Source organism: Artemia franciscana, chromosome 13 (assembly GCF_032884065.1).
Source record: "Artemia franciscana chromosome 13, ASM3288406v1, whole genome shotgun sequence".
Lineage (NCBI taxonomy): Eukaryota > Metazoa > Arthropoda > Branchiopoda > Anostraca > Artemiidae > Artemia > Artemia franciscana.
The window spans coordinates 32145783-32159376 of record NC_088875.1 but is presented as its reverse complement, the minus strand read 5'-3'; the positions used below and the strand labels follow the sequence as shown (position 1 = coordinate 32159376).

Sequence of the window (13594 nt, the reverse complement as noted above, 5' to 3'; positions counted from 1 at the left end):
GAAGACAACAAACAGTACAAAAGGATTAACACCTGAAGACGCAAGGGAAAATAGAGCCTGAAAGTGCATAATATTGTCGAAAGCCCCAGAAATGTCAACAGTAACACAGTACAAAGACATTTTAGTTTTTACGGCATCTTTCATGAGTCGGCTTAAAACATGATGTGCATGGGGGCAACCAAAACTTTTCTGAAAACCAAACTGAAAAGCCGTAAAATCACAATTCGAGTCAATTTCTAGTAGTAATAAATGTTCAAGCAACTTCTTTAAAAAACACGATACTGTAATGGGACGATAATTTACACATGACGTGGGGTCCTTGCCTCGCTTTGGAATAGACGTTACACGGCCATAAAGGAAACTATCAGAAACAAGCGACTGTGCTAAGCAAGACTGGAAAAATATTTGTGGATGGTTAAGTAGAGCAGGATAATCATAAGCAAAAATCGGTAAGAAAGGGCGTCATCATCAAGGCTATTTGAACGCTTAATTTTTCTTAAAGCCCGGCGAATTTCAGATATTGCTACAGGCTGGACCTAAGCCTTCAGGAGACGGTATGGTAAAAGCGATTTAAGCAACTTATAATAAAAAGTCTGAAGAAAATTATTAAATACACTGAAAACACACTTATAATGATCAACAAAATTAGCTAGCTGGAGACAAGATAGGGAAGATGGGGAACATTTCTCACTATTAATAATCTTATTCCAGGAGGCCTTATCCGTGGGGCCTTGCCATGCATTCAAGCTTGCTCTCTTCAAACTGGCCTTATATTCAAGTTTACACTTTTGTTTCACAGAGAAAACAGCTCCGGACGATGGTCGGTCACATGATATCCACATACGGAGCCAAAATTTGGCTTTTTGCTTAGCACGTTTTACTTCAGGATCAACGTTCCAATTAGGCTTTCTTATACCAATCCGAACTTTATCCACAGGCACTGCAGCTTTGTAAGCTGATTTAAGGCAATAAACAATTTGATAATAATAGCAATTTAGGTCAACTCCACTTGAAGGCGAGGAAACTGAAGTTTGCAGCAGGTGATATGGCACTTTTATGGTTGACAGTAAAGCAGTTTGCGTAGCAAGGTATAGGGAGACATTAGCACGATCCTAGTTCAACTTCGTATGCCTCTTCGGCTGAGCCGAAAGTGTTTTGCCAGATAGCTCACAGGACAAATTACAGCTAAGAATAAGGTGAGCGTCATCAATCTTCTCTTCGTCCACCCTGACAATCGATGATAATTAGTTGGAACTGGAAGTGATCACATGATCCAGGTTCGATTTTGAACAGCCTCTGTTATGAATATACGTGAATGGGAGGCTCTTATCTGCGACCTGATATCTGCTAGGAAGTGATTCTAGCAAGAGGATTGACCAATCGGAGGTACCAAGAATGTCACAGTTAAGGTCACCAGCTATAACCTAATTTAGGTCTTTCAAACGTAGACTTTCGAGTAGATACTTTAAACTGGACCGACATTTAGCCAAAGATGTGAACGATGCTATAGAACGTCGATCACAAGGTAAGTAAACGTTTATAAAGGCGGTGCTGTCACATTGAATCGCTAAGATGTTATCATCACAATGAATCACAGAGGGCTTTGATGAGGAACGGAAGAAAATTGCTAGACCACCGGAAGGGCGGCCTCTAGTTTTCTTCGCCTCTTGCGAAAAAAATGGTGGACAGAATATCGCTTTAGGCTAGAAACGTTTGATTTGGTCAAAAGATGTTCTTGCAAGAACACTATGTCATGACTAGTAATTCATTAATTAACAAGTCTTTATCTTTTGTGCCGTTAATATTGAGAGAAGAAAAACTTAAAATAGAGGCTTGGTTCATTTTGGAGCAGAATTCAGAGCGCCTTTGATCACTGGGCAATTAATACTATAGGAAACATGAGCTTCACCGCAGTTGGCATATTTCGGAGCCTCTAAGCAAGGATTGTCTTCAGTATTGGAATGGCATCCAGAACATTTAGATCACTTGATGTCATTTCGGGCACAAGGGCAATGAGCTAACGAATGATGGATACTTTGGCATCTAAGACACCGTCTGGGCAGTGCTTTGTATTCCGATATTTTAAAAGACTCGTGACACAAGCGCAGACCTGTAGCGATAGCAGATTTTAGTGCAGCGGAATCAAGGAACTCTAAACGGAATGCATGAGAAGAGCCAATCTGGATGGCCTCAACAAGACCAGGAATAGCGGAGATGAGTATACTGCTAGAAACACTATCGGGAAGTCCCTTAATTACTTAAGGGACCCTTAGGAGGTTTGCTATCGATCACTTTAGCAAGAATATTTGGATAGCTCGCAACAGCAGATACGGCAAGAGAATTGGCGGAAACTTTATCCCACGTGACAACAACCCATCTTTTCCTTACCGGATCGGACTTTACCGACATAATTCCGTCATATCCGGCAAAAGAATCAAGCTTTTCCTTGCGAGGAACGGCGTCTCTTTGTTCTGGAGGTGGATATTTAAGAACGACCGCGTACGAGGGTTTGCGATTGGTACCCTTACTATCTAAGACCAACTTTTGATATTCCATTTTCGGGCGGAACAAAATTTAATTACTTGATTCAAGATAAGTCATCGAGGCGCAGTGATTATAGTCTTCTAAGGTTAATAAAAGACTAAAATATTTTATTCTTTTAAGGCTGTTCCTGCATCTGTGTCACAAGGGAATAATAAAGCCTCTTTCTTGGATAAACCAAAATTAAATTCAAATATTCTTAAAGAAGGCAACAATCTGAAGCCAGGACAAGTTAATCATCATTCTGTTAAACTTGGGTTAAAGTTTGAGTTAAATTTCGAATTTTAGTTGTTCACCTGACTTCGCGAAAGCAACACCTCAGATTCGGTATTTTCTGCTTACAGAGTGAATAGTGTTCAGCTAGCGGCGCTGACAAACTTTTTGAAAGGATACGTTTTAAAGTACACATTTTGCTGGCTGATACTCTTGGTCCTGGCTATACAATCAAACGACAAATTTAATGCACGATTATCCCTTTCGTGGATAATAATAAGGTGATTCTACAAGTAAGAAAGATTATCTCTCTGGGCTAAGAATAGGAAACGCCAAAAAGATGATATTGAGTCACCAGTAAGCAACAAGTCTGCTCCGGAGATTTGAAGCGCAAATTATGTGCTGGTCTTTAGAAGATATGGGAGGGGGGGGGGGTTCTGCTCGCTTTCAGTTTGACTTGATTATTAATTGTGATTTTGGTTCGTTTTGAGTTTTATTTATCTATTTATTGATAGTGATTTCTGGTAGTTTTATGTTATATTTTTTTTTTTACTTCATTTTTGCTCATTTATTGTTTAATGTAGCTCTTTACTTTTCTTTTAAAAACTAATTTTGCAGAAACAAATTTGAATTAATTTCTGTTTGTTTTTTATTTACTTAGTCTTTTTCAATGGTCCCCAAAATAGTCCCTGAAAACTTCATCTTAATGCCCTTAGCTTCAGTAGTAGTAATAGTTGTAGTAGTAGCATTAGTAGCAGCATAACCATAGCACCCTCTTGTTTTTATAAAATCCCCCTCAACACCTGCTGACAGATTCAACTTATTTCTATAACAAGTTTCTGGGGCATAGCTGATACGCCTTTTCGACAATCTACATAAACAAAGTGTTTAGATTATCAACGCTGTCTCAGCACTCTCTAAAATTTTTATCTCTACCCTTTTAGCTTTGATAGCAACATTAGTGGTAGCAGTGGTAATAATAGTCGTATTAGCAGCAATAGTAGAATTATTAGTAGTACCATGCATATATTGCCTTTTGGTTAGTTAAAAATCCCCTATAATAAGCCCTGTAAGTTTCAATTTCATACCCTAAGTGGTTCCTAAGATATTACTGATACGCCCTTTTGACAACCTGCATGCAAACATTATGTCTTAATTCAGTTCAACTTTCCAGTCAATATTCCCAAAAATTTTCACCTTTATAACGTTAGCCTTAGCTGTAACAGTAATCACAGTAATAGTAGTAAGAGTATTACCGATAGTAGTACTAGTAAGCTTAGTAGCAGTAGTACTAAGAGCAGTAGATGTAGTAAAGTAGCATCAGTAAAATGTTTCCTTTTGGTCATTTGAAAATTCCCTTTATCAGACCCAGAAAGTTTCAACTTGCTATAAATCCTGGCCATAATATTACCAATATGTCCTTTTGATAACTTGTTTGTCTCTGGTACGTTCTAACTTAGTTCCCCCCTCTTCCCCCTCAATATTCTAAAAAAATTTCATCTTGATACTATTAGCCTTAGTATTTATTCCAATAGAAGTAGTAGTCGGAGTAGCAGTAGTAGTGTTAGCAGTATTTGAAGAAGCGTCTATATTTAGCCTTTTGGTCTAATGATCTTCCCCCTAAGAAATCCCAGAAAGCTCAATCTTAATATCCTAAGTAATTCCTTTGAAAACCTGACATACACATACCCCCTCGTCATGCCCTGGGTGCTTCAGCTTGATGTGGTAACCCATTCCTAATACATACGCACTTCTGACAATCTTCATATACATAGTATGTTCTGATCCAGTTAAACTTCCACCTCAACATTTTCTCAAGTTTTCACCTCAATATACTCAGTCCCTAAACATTTACTAAAAGTTCCAACTTAATACCCCAAGCTGTTCTTCAGATATGCCCTTTGGACAACCTGTATACACATTTTCCCCCACAATATTTATTCATTTTAATTTTTACCTTTATACCCTTAACCTTTGTACTACTAGTATCAGAGTAGTAGTAGTAGTGGTTGAATATTGGCACTAGAAGTAGGGATAGCAACAGTAGTCGTATTATATTAGAAGTATCAGCAACGGTAGTTGGAGTTGTATTAGAAGTAGAATGCACGTATTGCCTTTTGGTCAGTTGAACATCCCCCTCATTATGCCCTGAAAGTTCAGCTTGATACAGTAAGCTGTTCATAAAATATTGCTGATACAACTTTTGACAATCTGTATGCACATAGTATGTTTTGATTTAGATCAGCTTTATCCTCAACATTTCATTAAATTATCACATCCATACCCTCAGCCTTAGTAGTAGATGCTACAGAAGCAGTAGTTGCAGTAGCAGTAGTACTAGTGGTAGGAGTAGGAGTAGTAGTCACGTGCAAATATTGCATTTTTGGTCAATTCATTATCTCCCTCACCATTTCCTGAAAGTTCAAACTTAATACTCTCAGTATTTCCTGAGATGCACCCTTATGGAAACCTGTATGCACATAAAATGCTTTGATTTAGTCCAACACTTCCCTTAACATTTTTTGAAAGTTTCACCTGATGCCCTTGGTCTCTTTGAATACTAAGGTCAAACATTCCTCTTTTCCAATAACAAATACTATACGTAAACAATGGACGAACTGCATAATTTACAACCCTTACTCCAAGGGCTATAGGGGGGGGGGGTTAATCCTCAGAAACACAGTTTCTGAATCTTTCAACTTTATTCAACAAAATAGTTACCTCAAATTTTGATTGAATATGTTTTGGGAATTAATGGGCGTGGGAGGTGGGCCACTTTGGACTCAAAGTTCCTTTCAACTGAAAGTCCCTTTCAAGTTTCAGGCGTATGAACTTCTCCTGAAGTTTCTAAGACAATTCCTTCTGTACGAAGTGCCTTGGCAAAAAAAATACGCCCATATCCCTCTTTACTTAAGCAGCACCAGAGCACTGCCTGCGACAGTGCTACTACAGTGCCTGTGATTCCAAATTTATAAAATAGATCAAATTTAAAATTAACCATAAAAAATATGAGCCTGAAAAAATCACCAGATTTTTAAAAAAGGCAGAAAAGACTCCAAAGGTAAATGATCTTAAAGAACACTACACGATCAAATTCAGTATGTCAGAGAACCTTTTTGTAGAGGTTTCAAACTCTCATATAGATATAATATGATTTTGCATTTTTCTTTTTTCAAGAAGGGAGATCACAGATGTATTTTTATTTGTCTGTTTTTTCCCCAAATGTTATAGTATTAAACCAAGAGCTCTAGAAAATCAGGAGATGGCTTATTTGAAAGGAAATTAAAAGTTCGAGTGTCCTTCTTAAGTAGCCACAACACAGTGCTGAGGCAAAGTGGTGTTTTCTTCTATCCAAATTTTCTAACTTTCCGTGAGCGTTTTGGAAAATATTGAAGAGGGTATGGAGGGTGGTGCGTAGGAGTTATAAAATGATTTGATAACCTAATTGGCCTGTCATAACAAAAAAAAAATTAGAAACAAAAATGACAACCACCTACCTCCCTTCATCATCGCTACCAGAGATATTAGAAGAAAATGCCAAAAAAATGTGGCTTAGACAATTCATATAAAATCAAACTGATCAAAACCGAACGAAGTGGAAAGTCAATTTTTTTTTTAATAGCCAAGAAAGCGAACGCAACTAATTACCTGGGTAAGCTAAGTCACAATTTACCCAATTTGAATCGGTGATTATTGTGCGTAAGCTCTTTTGGATTTGAGGGGTTGGGGGCGCGTGTCGTTTTGTGAATATAAAAGTGATGCAGGATTTATCTCCCGGATGGACAAGCTATCAAGGCTTTATATGAGGGATGATCACAATTTTTCTGCTAGCGCTAAAGAATGGAATGTGTCCTCCCGAAACATTCGTTGCTATTCGTCCAATATGTTTGATGGTTTTAACAAAAGCATTCTCGATCTCTTTGAATTTCTTTAAACCATTGATGATTTATTTAAACCTGTGTTTGAGCTACAAATTAATCTCTTATCTCCTTTTGTAGCAATAGCCTGAATATAGGTGATGCGATAACTTCATTCTTATTGCAGAAAAATGTTTTCTTTATAACATAAATGTTACATTCATATGCTTGCCAGGACATAGGAGGAAAGGGGAGGGGCATCTTTAATGTTGTCAGCGATTTCTCAAGAGCGGGGGGGGGTTGTAAGTGTAACCAGAAACTTTTTTCATTGACGCTCAAATAGAGACACTGAGCTTGGGTTTATTTTTTATACATATATATTTTTACATATATATATTTTTTTTATATTTTTAAACAGTTATGTGGCAACGAACTGCAAGTGAGGCACGACTCGTACTTATTGTAACTATAACTTTAAAATAAAGTTTTGAAAGAAATATAGACATTAAAAAAATCCTATTTTCAGGTTTTTTTTTCCAAAAATATAAAGTTCTTTAAGTTTAAAGCCCCCAAACAAAAATTACGAACCTGAGAAAATCCACTCTATTTGTGAGGCTAGTAGCCTCGATCAAATCTTGCATAGGTCTGAGCGTGATTTGAAAAAAGATAAGAAATTAAATACAAAATGTCTTTTTTTTTCAATTAAAAATAATGAACGACATTAAAACCTAAAAATGAACTGAAATCATTCCCGATTTGAGGAGAACTATCCTACTTTACACTAAAGTTTTATATTAAAGCAGTTGTTCTTAAAGAATTTCGACAAAGATAGATCTTTTGTGCAAAGAGCTAGGGGTCTAGGAGGGGGAAGTCCCACTCATATATGGAATAATTTATGTTCGTTTAAGTTTTAATGTTATTCCTTAGTTTCACTAGAAAAAATATTTAATTTGAATAAGACATGGTTTAGATAGGTGCGATAAATGGCTGCATAATTACTAGAATGTTCTTTACTAAGGTTTTAAGTTTCTTTTGTTCACATATACACTCATTAATATGTTTAATGTAAGTAAATGACTGATATCTTAGATCCATAGTTAATATCATAAATTGTAAGGAAAAAAGAAAAAAGGAAAACTACTTACTGCTATCAGCAAGCCCTATGTAAAAGAAAACTGATCCTAGCTGATTGAGACCCACAAGGCATAAGTACTGAAAGAAAAATAAATATTACCATTTTTATAATTTAGTTCTTAACTGAAGTAAAATTATGTTACGGATAATGTTCGTAAAACACAATTTTTCATAAGTAGCATAATTACAGTATTTTACTGGAGCGGAGAAATGATTGACGGAAACTTTTCAAGGGAATAGTATTTTTTTGGGGACATTATTACTGTAATGAGTGTTAGGGTACCGAAGAAGGTGGCCCATACTTAATTACACAAACAAGAGAACTAGCATATAGTCTACTGTTGCAGGCTAGCACCTCTAGCTTACTTCTTCGCGGTTTCATATCAGGGCGTTAAAAATCCAGTGCTCTGGTACTCCCTGTCTCTACGATCGCACCTGAAGGACCACAAACTCAGGGTGAAAGAATAAATTCTGGCAAATCTCCTAGCCTAACTCAGGTAAAGGAAAGACAACTTTAATAAAGATAAAAAAAAACTCACATATATTATTCTTAGCAGCAGATACAAGACTAACTAAAAAACGCTAAAAACATACACGGAGATAATTGAACGCCTTCGCAGGGCGAAGAGGGCTCGGGTAATAAGGGACTGATGAAACGACCAAGACCTTTATCACCAAATTCACCCACTTCAATAGTACGCTCTGAAACAGCTAACTTATTTTTGCCAAAATAATTTACAATGATACGATTGAAGAATTATCAGACGGAAAAAATCTGATAATCAAGGATTAATCAATCAATCAACCAATAATTTTATTGACCCACATAAAATGACACGAAAGTGCCCATACGGAGTAAAGGAAAAAAAGAGAAGAGAAAAAAAAAGAAAGAATCAGGCTATGATAAACAATACTAAATAAACGCACTATAATGTGAGTGGCTACGGTCTAGAGATGAAACAAAATCGGCACGTCGTTGGTCCACAGCTACAAATAGATCAGTAACACCATATAGTTGCATAACTTTTTGGTTACGAGCCCAAAGAGGAAGACTTAGAAGATACTTTGCATACTTGTAATATAGCTTACGGATTGTCCGCAAATCAGTCATGGTAAATAGTTTCCAAAGGAGCTAGGGCTAGGACATGAGGGATTGTGTAAGCGTTATAGAGCCTAGCCAAAACATTCTTACTGTAACATGTTTTAGCATTAACTAGTAGTCCATAAGCTGTTCTAGCCTTCGTGCTGAAATGCCCAAGTAGCCCTGCACACGTACATTTCAGGTAAGTACCAAGGGGCAAACCCAGATAAGTTAGGGATGACGAAAGTTCGAAGTCAGAATCACCCAAAGTGACAGTGGTAGTTAAAGCAGAATGAAAAGAACAAGAATTTTGATACAATCAAGGGATTTTAAGGAATAACAGAAAAAGGAAAAAGCAAACTTATATAGAAAAGGAAAGGACGTTTGTCTGATACTCAAGTGGGTGTCCTTCATGACACCCAGCAGACATAAATTAGGAAACCAGTAAAACAAGAGTGTATCAACAAAATTTGGTATAGGGATATAGAGCAAGAGACATTTTACATCTAAACTATACCCAATCATTCCTCTCGCCTATGCGGAACATACATCTTGGGCAAAACCCGTTACCACAATCTTTCTCTCTTTCCAACTCATTTTTGAAAAACTATATGAGACAGTTCCTTTGATCTTCAGCACAAAAATTCCCTGCAATAGTTTTGAACTGACAGTGAGAATTGATACCGTGCAAAAATCAAATGTAGTGCAATGCTAACACTCATGTCAATTCCCTAGCACTGAAGACACTGTGAAAATGTCTAAAAAACAAGCTACAGCTCATTTATTCCGGATAAAATAGATCATTTCGTGGTTTTATTCTTTTTTTCGTGTTGTTGGATTTATCACGACCTATGTATGTGCTTTCTTTTTTATTAGTATGTGGTTGTCAAAATCAGACATTACAAGAGACCTGACAATATATATATATATATATATATATATATATATATATATATATATATATATATATATATATATATATATATATATATATATATATATATATATATATATATACATCTATATTTATATATATATATATGTAAATATAGATGTATATATATATATATATACTTATATATATGCATCTATATATATATATATATATATATATATATATATATATATATATATATATATATATATATATATATATATATATATATATATATATATATATATATATATATATATATCATGTAATGTCTGATTTGGACAACCATCTCCTAATAAAAAAAAGCACACATAAAATACGTCAAACTAGCAAGGACATATTCTTAGCCATCGTAGCAATGAAGTAGTTAAGCATCAGTCATTGCCTTCGTTTTGAGTCAAAACTACACCATAATTCAAAGTACAAAATGCATGAATTTTGAAGCCTTTATTTGACTGTAGTTAGGACCATGAGAAAAACTATATGAGTCTAAACCTTTTAGCATATACTATTTATTTAAGACAAAAATCAATAAAAAGCAAATTTGCAGTTTGTTCCACACTCTAGTTTTGAAATAATATGTAAAAAGGTCAGTCACTATCGCTTTCAATAATTGCTACTCTACGCTTTTTAGGAGCAGAAACTCTAGTATCGTCCTCACTATCCAAATCAGCCAAAGGATCGTCTATATGGCTATTATTCAGTTGCAATTTCGAACTGCCTTCACTATTATCATCTACTACGAAATACAATGGAACTGATTCTTTTGCTGCTGCAAGTTTTTTATCATCAAATTCTTGATTTTGAGTGTCATGTTTGGATTCAAAAAGAGGTTCCACGACATGCCTTTCATAGGCTTTGGATTTAGGTCCAACTCCATTTACAATTTCCGTCAGAAGTGACTCATCTAACTCTTCAGCTCCTATTCGCTCCTTAAAATTGAAACTAGAATTTGCAGTTTCAGATGCCGCATGGCTGTTTGAATCATTTGCATTGACTTGAATCGGCTTTTCAATGTGAACAGAGGGTGATGCCAAGCCTGCACTAGTTGCTACACTGAGCTCGGATGTAGCCTGCCTAGCTTTCAGCCTTTCAACAGCTTTTCTTCTATTTTCTTCTATTTTTCTTCGCAGCTCTTCCGTCATTACCTGAAAAAGTTAAAATATTAATAATAAAGTCCTGTATAAAAACAAAATTTTGGCTGAAAATCAAATTTTGCGACGTCTCTCAGTAAAATAAAAGATAAGATTAGCTTTTGCGATGTCTCTTAGTAAAATAGAAGATAAAATAATGCTTTATTTGAAAAAAGGTATTACAAATTACAGAGATATCAAACTCAGCTTTCGTGTCACAACAGCTTAAAACAGTAAATTAGCAAATTGTCGTCGAGTTCAAATTTTAACACAGATTTAAAAAAATTTCAAATAAGCTTGAAAGGGAGACGCCGAAACAAAGAGAAAGAGGTTAATTACAATAATCTTTGAATAAAAAATTATTTTTAAGAAGCTGGGTGACAGAAGAACAGGCTTACACGCAGCAAAGGGTCATTTTGAGAGAGTGAAGATGGACAAAACATTTCCATCCCCCCTCCCCTAAAAAAAGAAGACGAATCACACGGAAAATATAGGAAAACATTAAAAACTGCAAGAATTTCAACAACTGTTCTGGTGAGAGGGCTATCCCCAGCAAAACGTATCGTATATATTTAAGTTAGAATCAAAACAAGAGAACAAAGAGAGCTTGACATCAGCAGCAAGATATAAAAGTGATTTATCTGCATAATGAAAAGGGGGACAAATTGATAGTGTCCAATCTATATATATAAAAATAAGTTGTCTGTCTGTGTGTCAGGTGACGTCATGTTTCTGTGTCGACTGACGTCATGAAGTTAGTTGTCGTCATTTTTGCTATGACGGTGACGTCATTAAAGATATTTAAGACATATATGTTCACGTAGAAATCTATTAATGTTTAAGTTTACAATGACTGATGAACTTACAATGGCAAAAGCCGATGAAAATGCTCAAAGAGTCTATGCCAAAAAACTTGCTGCTGATAGAGAAAGTCAGAAAAGAAAGCGTGCCGAGGAATCAAAAGAACAGCAAGGAAACAGGCTTGAGGCTAAAGAACGCAAAACCACGCATTTAGATGAAGATCCACCTGGACAGCGAGAGTCAAAACATATCAAAACTGAAAATGATAGCGATGATGATTGGGTTTGGGATTTTGACTTGGATAAGGTCATCAATGCCTACCAGATTTTAGTCAAAAAAACAAAGGTTCGGCGATATGTATTTCATAGTGAAGCTGAAAAATAAAGAAGAAAAAGAAAACTGAAAAAAGACAAAATGTAAAAAACTAAAAAATACTAAAAAGAAAAAACACTCAAAGAGAAATTACAGACCGGGACAGAGGGAATATAAATAACGACCGGGACACTCAAAGAGAAATTACAGACTGGGATACCGGGACACAAATGACAACCGGGACACAGGGAATATAAATGACGACCAGGACACAGGTATTTAAGAATATCGTTGGCGCGAAGCGCCACCCCAACAGCTAGTAATTCATAATTATCAATACAAAAGCAAATGTTGACCTTTTCATTCCTTTATATGGATGTCACCTTCTTTATAAATGTTTCTTGAGGACGATGCCCGAGTCTGTAAGGAGGGTTACTTTAAGAGGTTGGGCTTTAATAGGTGCACTGTGCAACAAGAGGCATCTTTAGTTCGAACTATGGAAAAGCATCATATTCCAATAAGTATATTTGTTTACTTATGATCAAGATAAAATTCTAAACAATCTTAGATAACTTCGAAGACCACACTGCCTTTCCATGACGAAAGTAAAACAGTTCGAAATAGGGATGAAACCTTTTTATTGACAGTGAACAGATACAAAAATTAATAGGATATTTCGAACACATATACAGTGTTCATCATCAGTAGTAAAACTCAGCAGTAAAGACGTTTTACTGCTGATGATGAACACTGTATATGTGTTCGAAATATCCAGTTAATTTTTGTATCTGTTCACTGTCAATAAAAAGGTTTCATCCCTATTTTGAACTGTTTTACTTTAAACAATCTTTAGTCCTTTTGCTATTTTACCAAATGATGAGGCAACTTATTTCAACTTTTCTTCATAATCTATGATAAGTAGACTAAAATTAGTAATAGCAAAATATTTCTGCTTAACACATTTTAAGAACTAAAGTCAAATTCCTGTTTTTAATTTTAGGAGGCTAAAAGATTAGAATCTTCTAAAATTAAACGGATCGGCATTGCATTTCCAGACTTTTTAGAGTCACAGTCTATAATCTAAAAGTCATAGCACTCAGAGCCATAATCTATAATTTAACAATAAAGTCTGCATCTCTAGATACAAAATTCAATGAAATCGTATAATATTATACAGTATAATGCAAGAAAAATGAAAATATAATGGACAATATAAACTATGATAATATCTACCAAAAATATAACAGCAGCATCAAATAATATTCTAAACAATAAAAAATATATAGCATACACTCACAAAATCTAAAGAAGGTTAACTAGAATGGGTTGGCTAATTTTTTATCTAGCTGCCTGAGTCTAGTCTACTACAGGTGGTATTTAGTGAAAGAAAGGAGAAGGGGATAGACTTTCATAAATCATCAAGTCTACAATTGAAGCAACCCTTTTTTTAATGTGCAACTATATAAACTTGGAAATAAAGTCTGCAAGTACCCTTTGGTTTTGTTTTCTTTATACATTTCATACAGAAAAATTTCATCATCTAGTTTTATCGACTTATGTATTGATAATTTCAATGTCTGAATGGATC

General features: G+C 35.3%; 1 protein-coding gene across 2 annotated transcripts in view; it reads right to left on the bottom strand.

Annotated features, from left to right (window-relative positions):
• The window catches only part of LOC136034805 (TIMELESS-interacting protein-like), a 92611-nt gene that overhangs the window by 17082 nt on the left and 61935 nt on the right, over window positions 1-13594 (bottom strand). The window contains exon 6 of one of the 2 annotated variants that reach the window (XM_065716222.1): window positions 7757-7823. In XM_065716222.1, coding sequence (XP_065572294.1) covers window positions 7757-7823 — 67 coding nt within the window. Of the gene's footprint in view, window positions 1-7756; window positions 7824-10256; window positions 10909-13594 lie in introns of those variants that run through there. The other variant, XM_065716221.1, reaches the window with a different exon arrangement.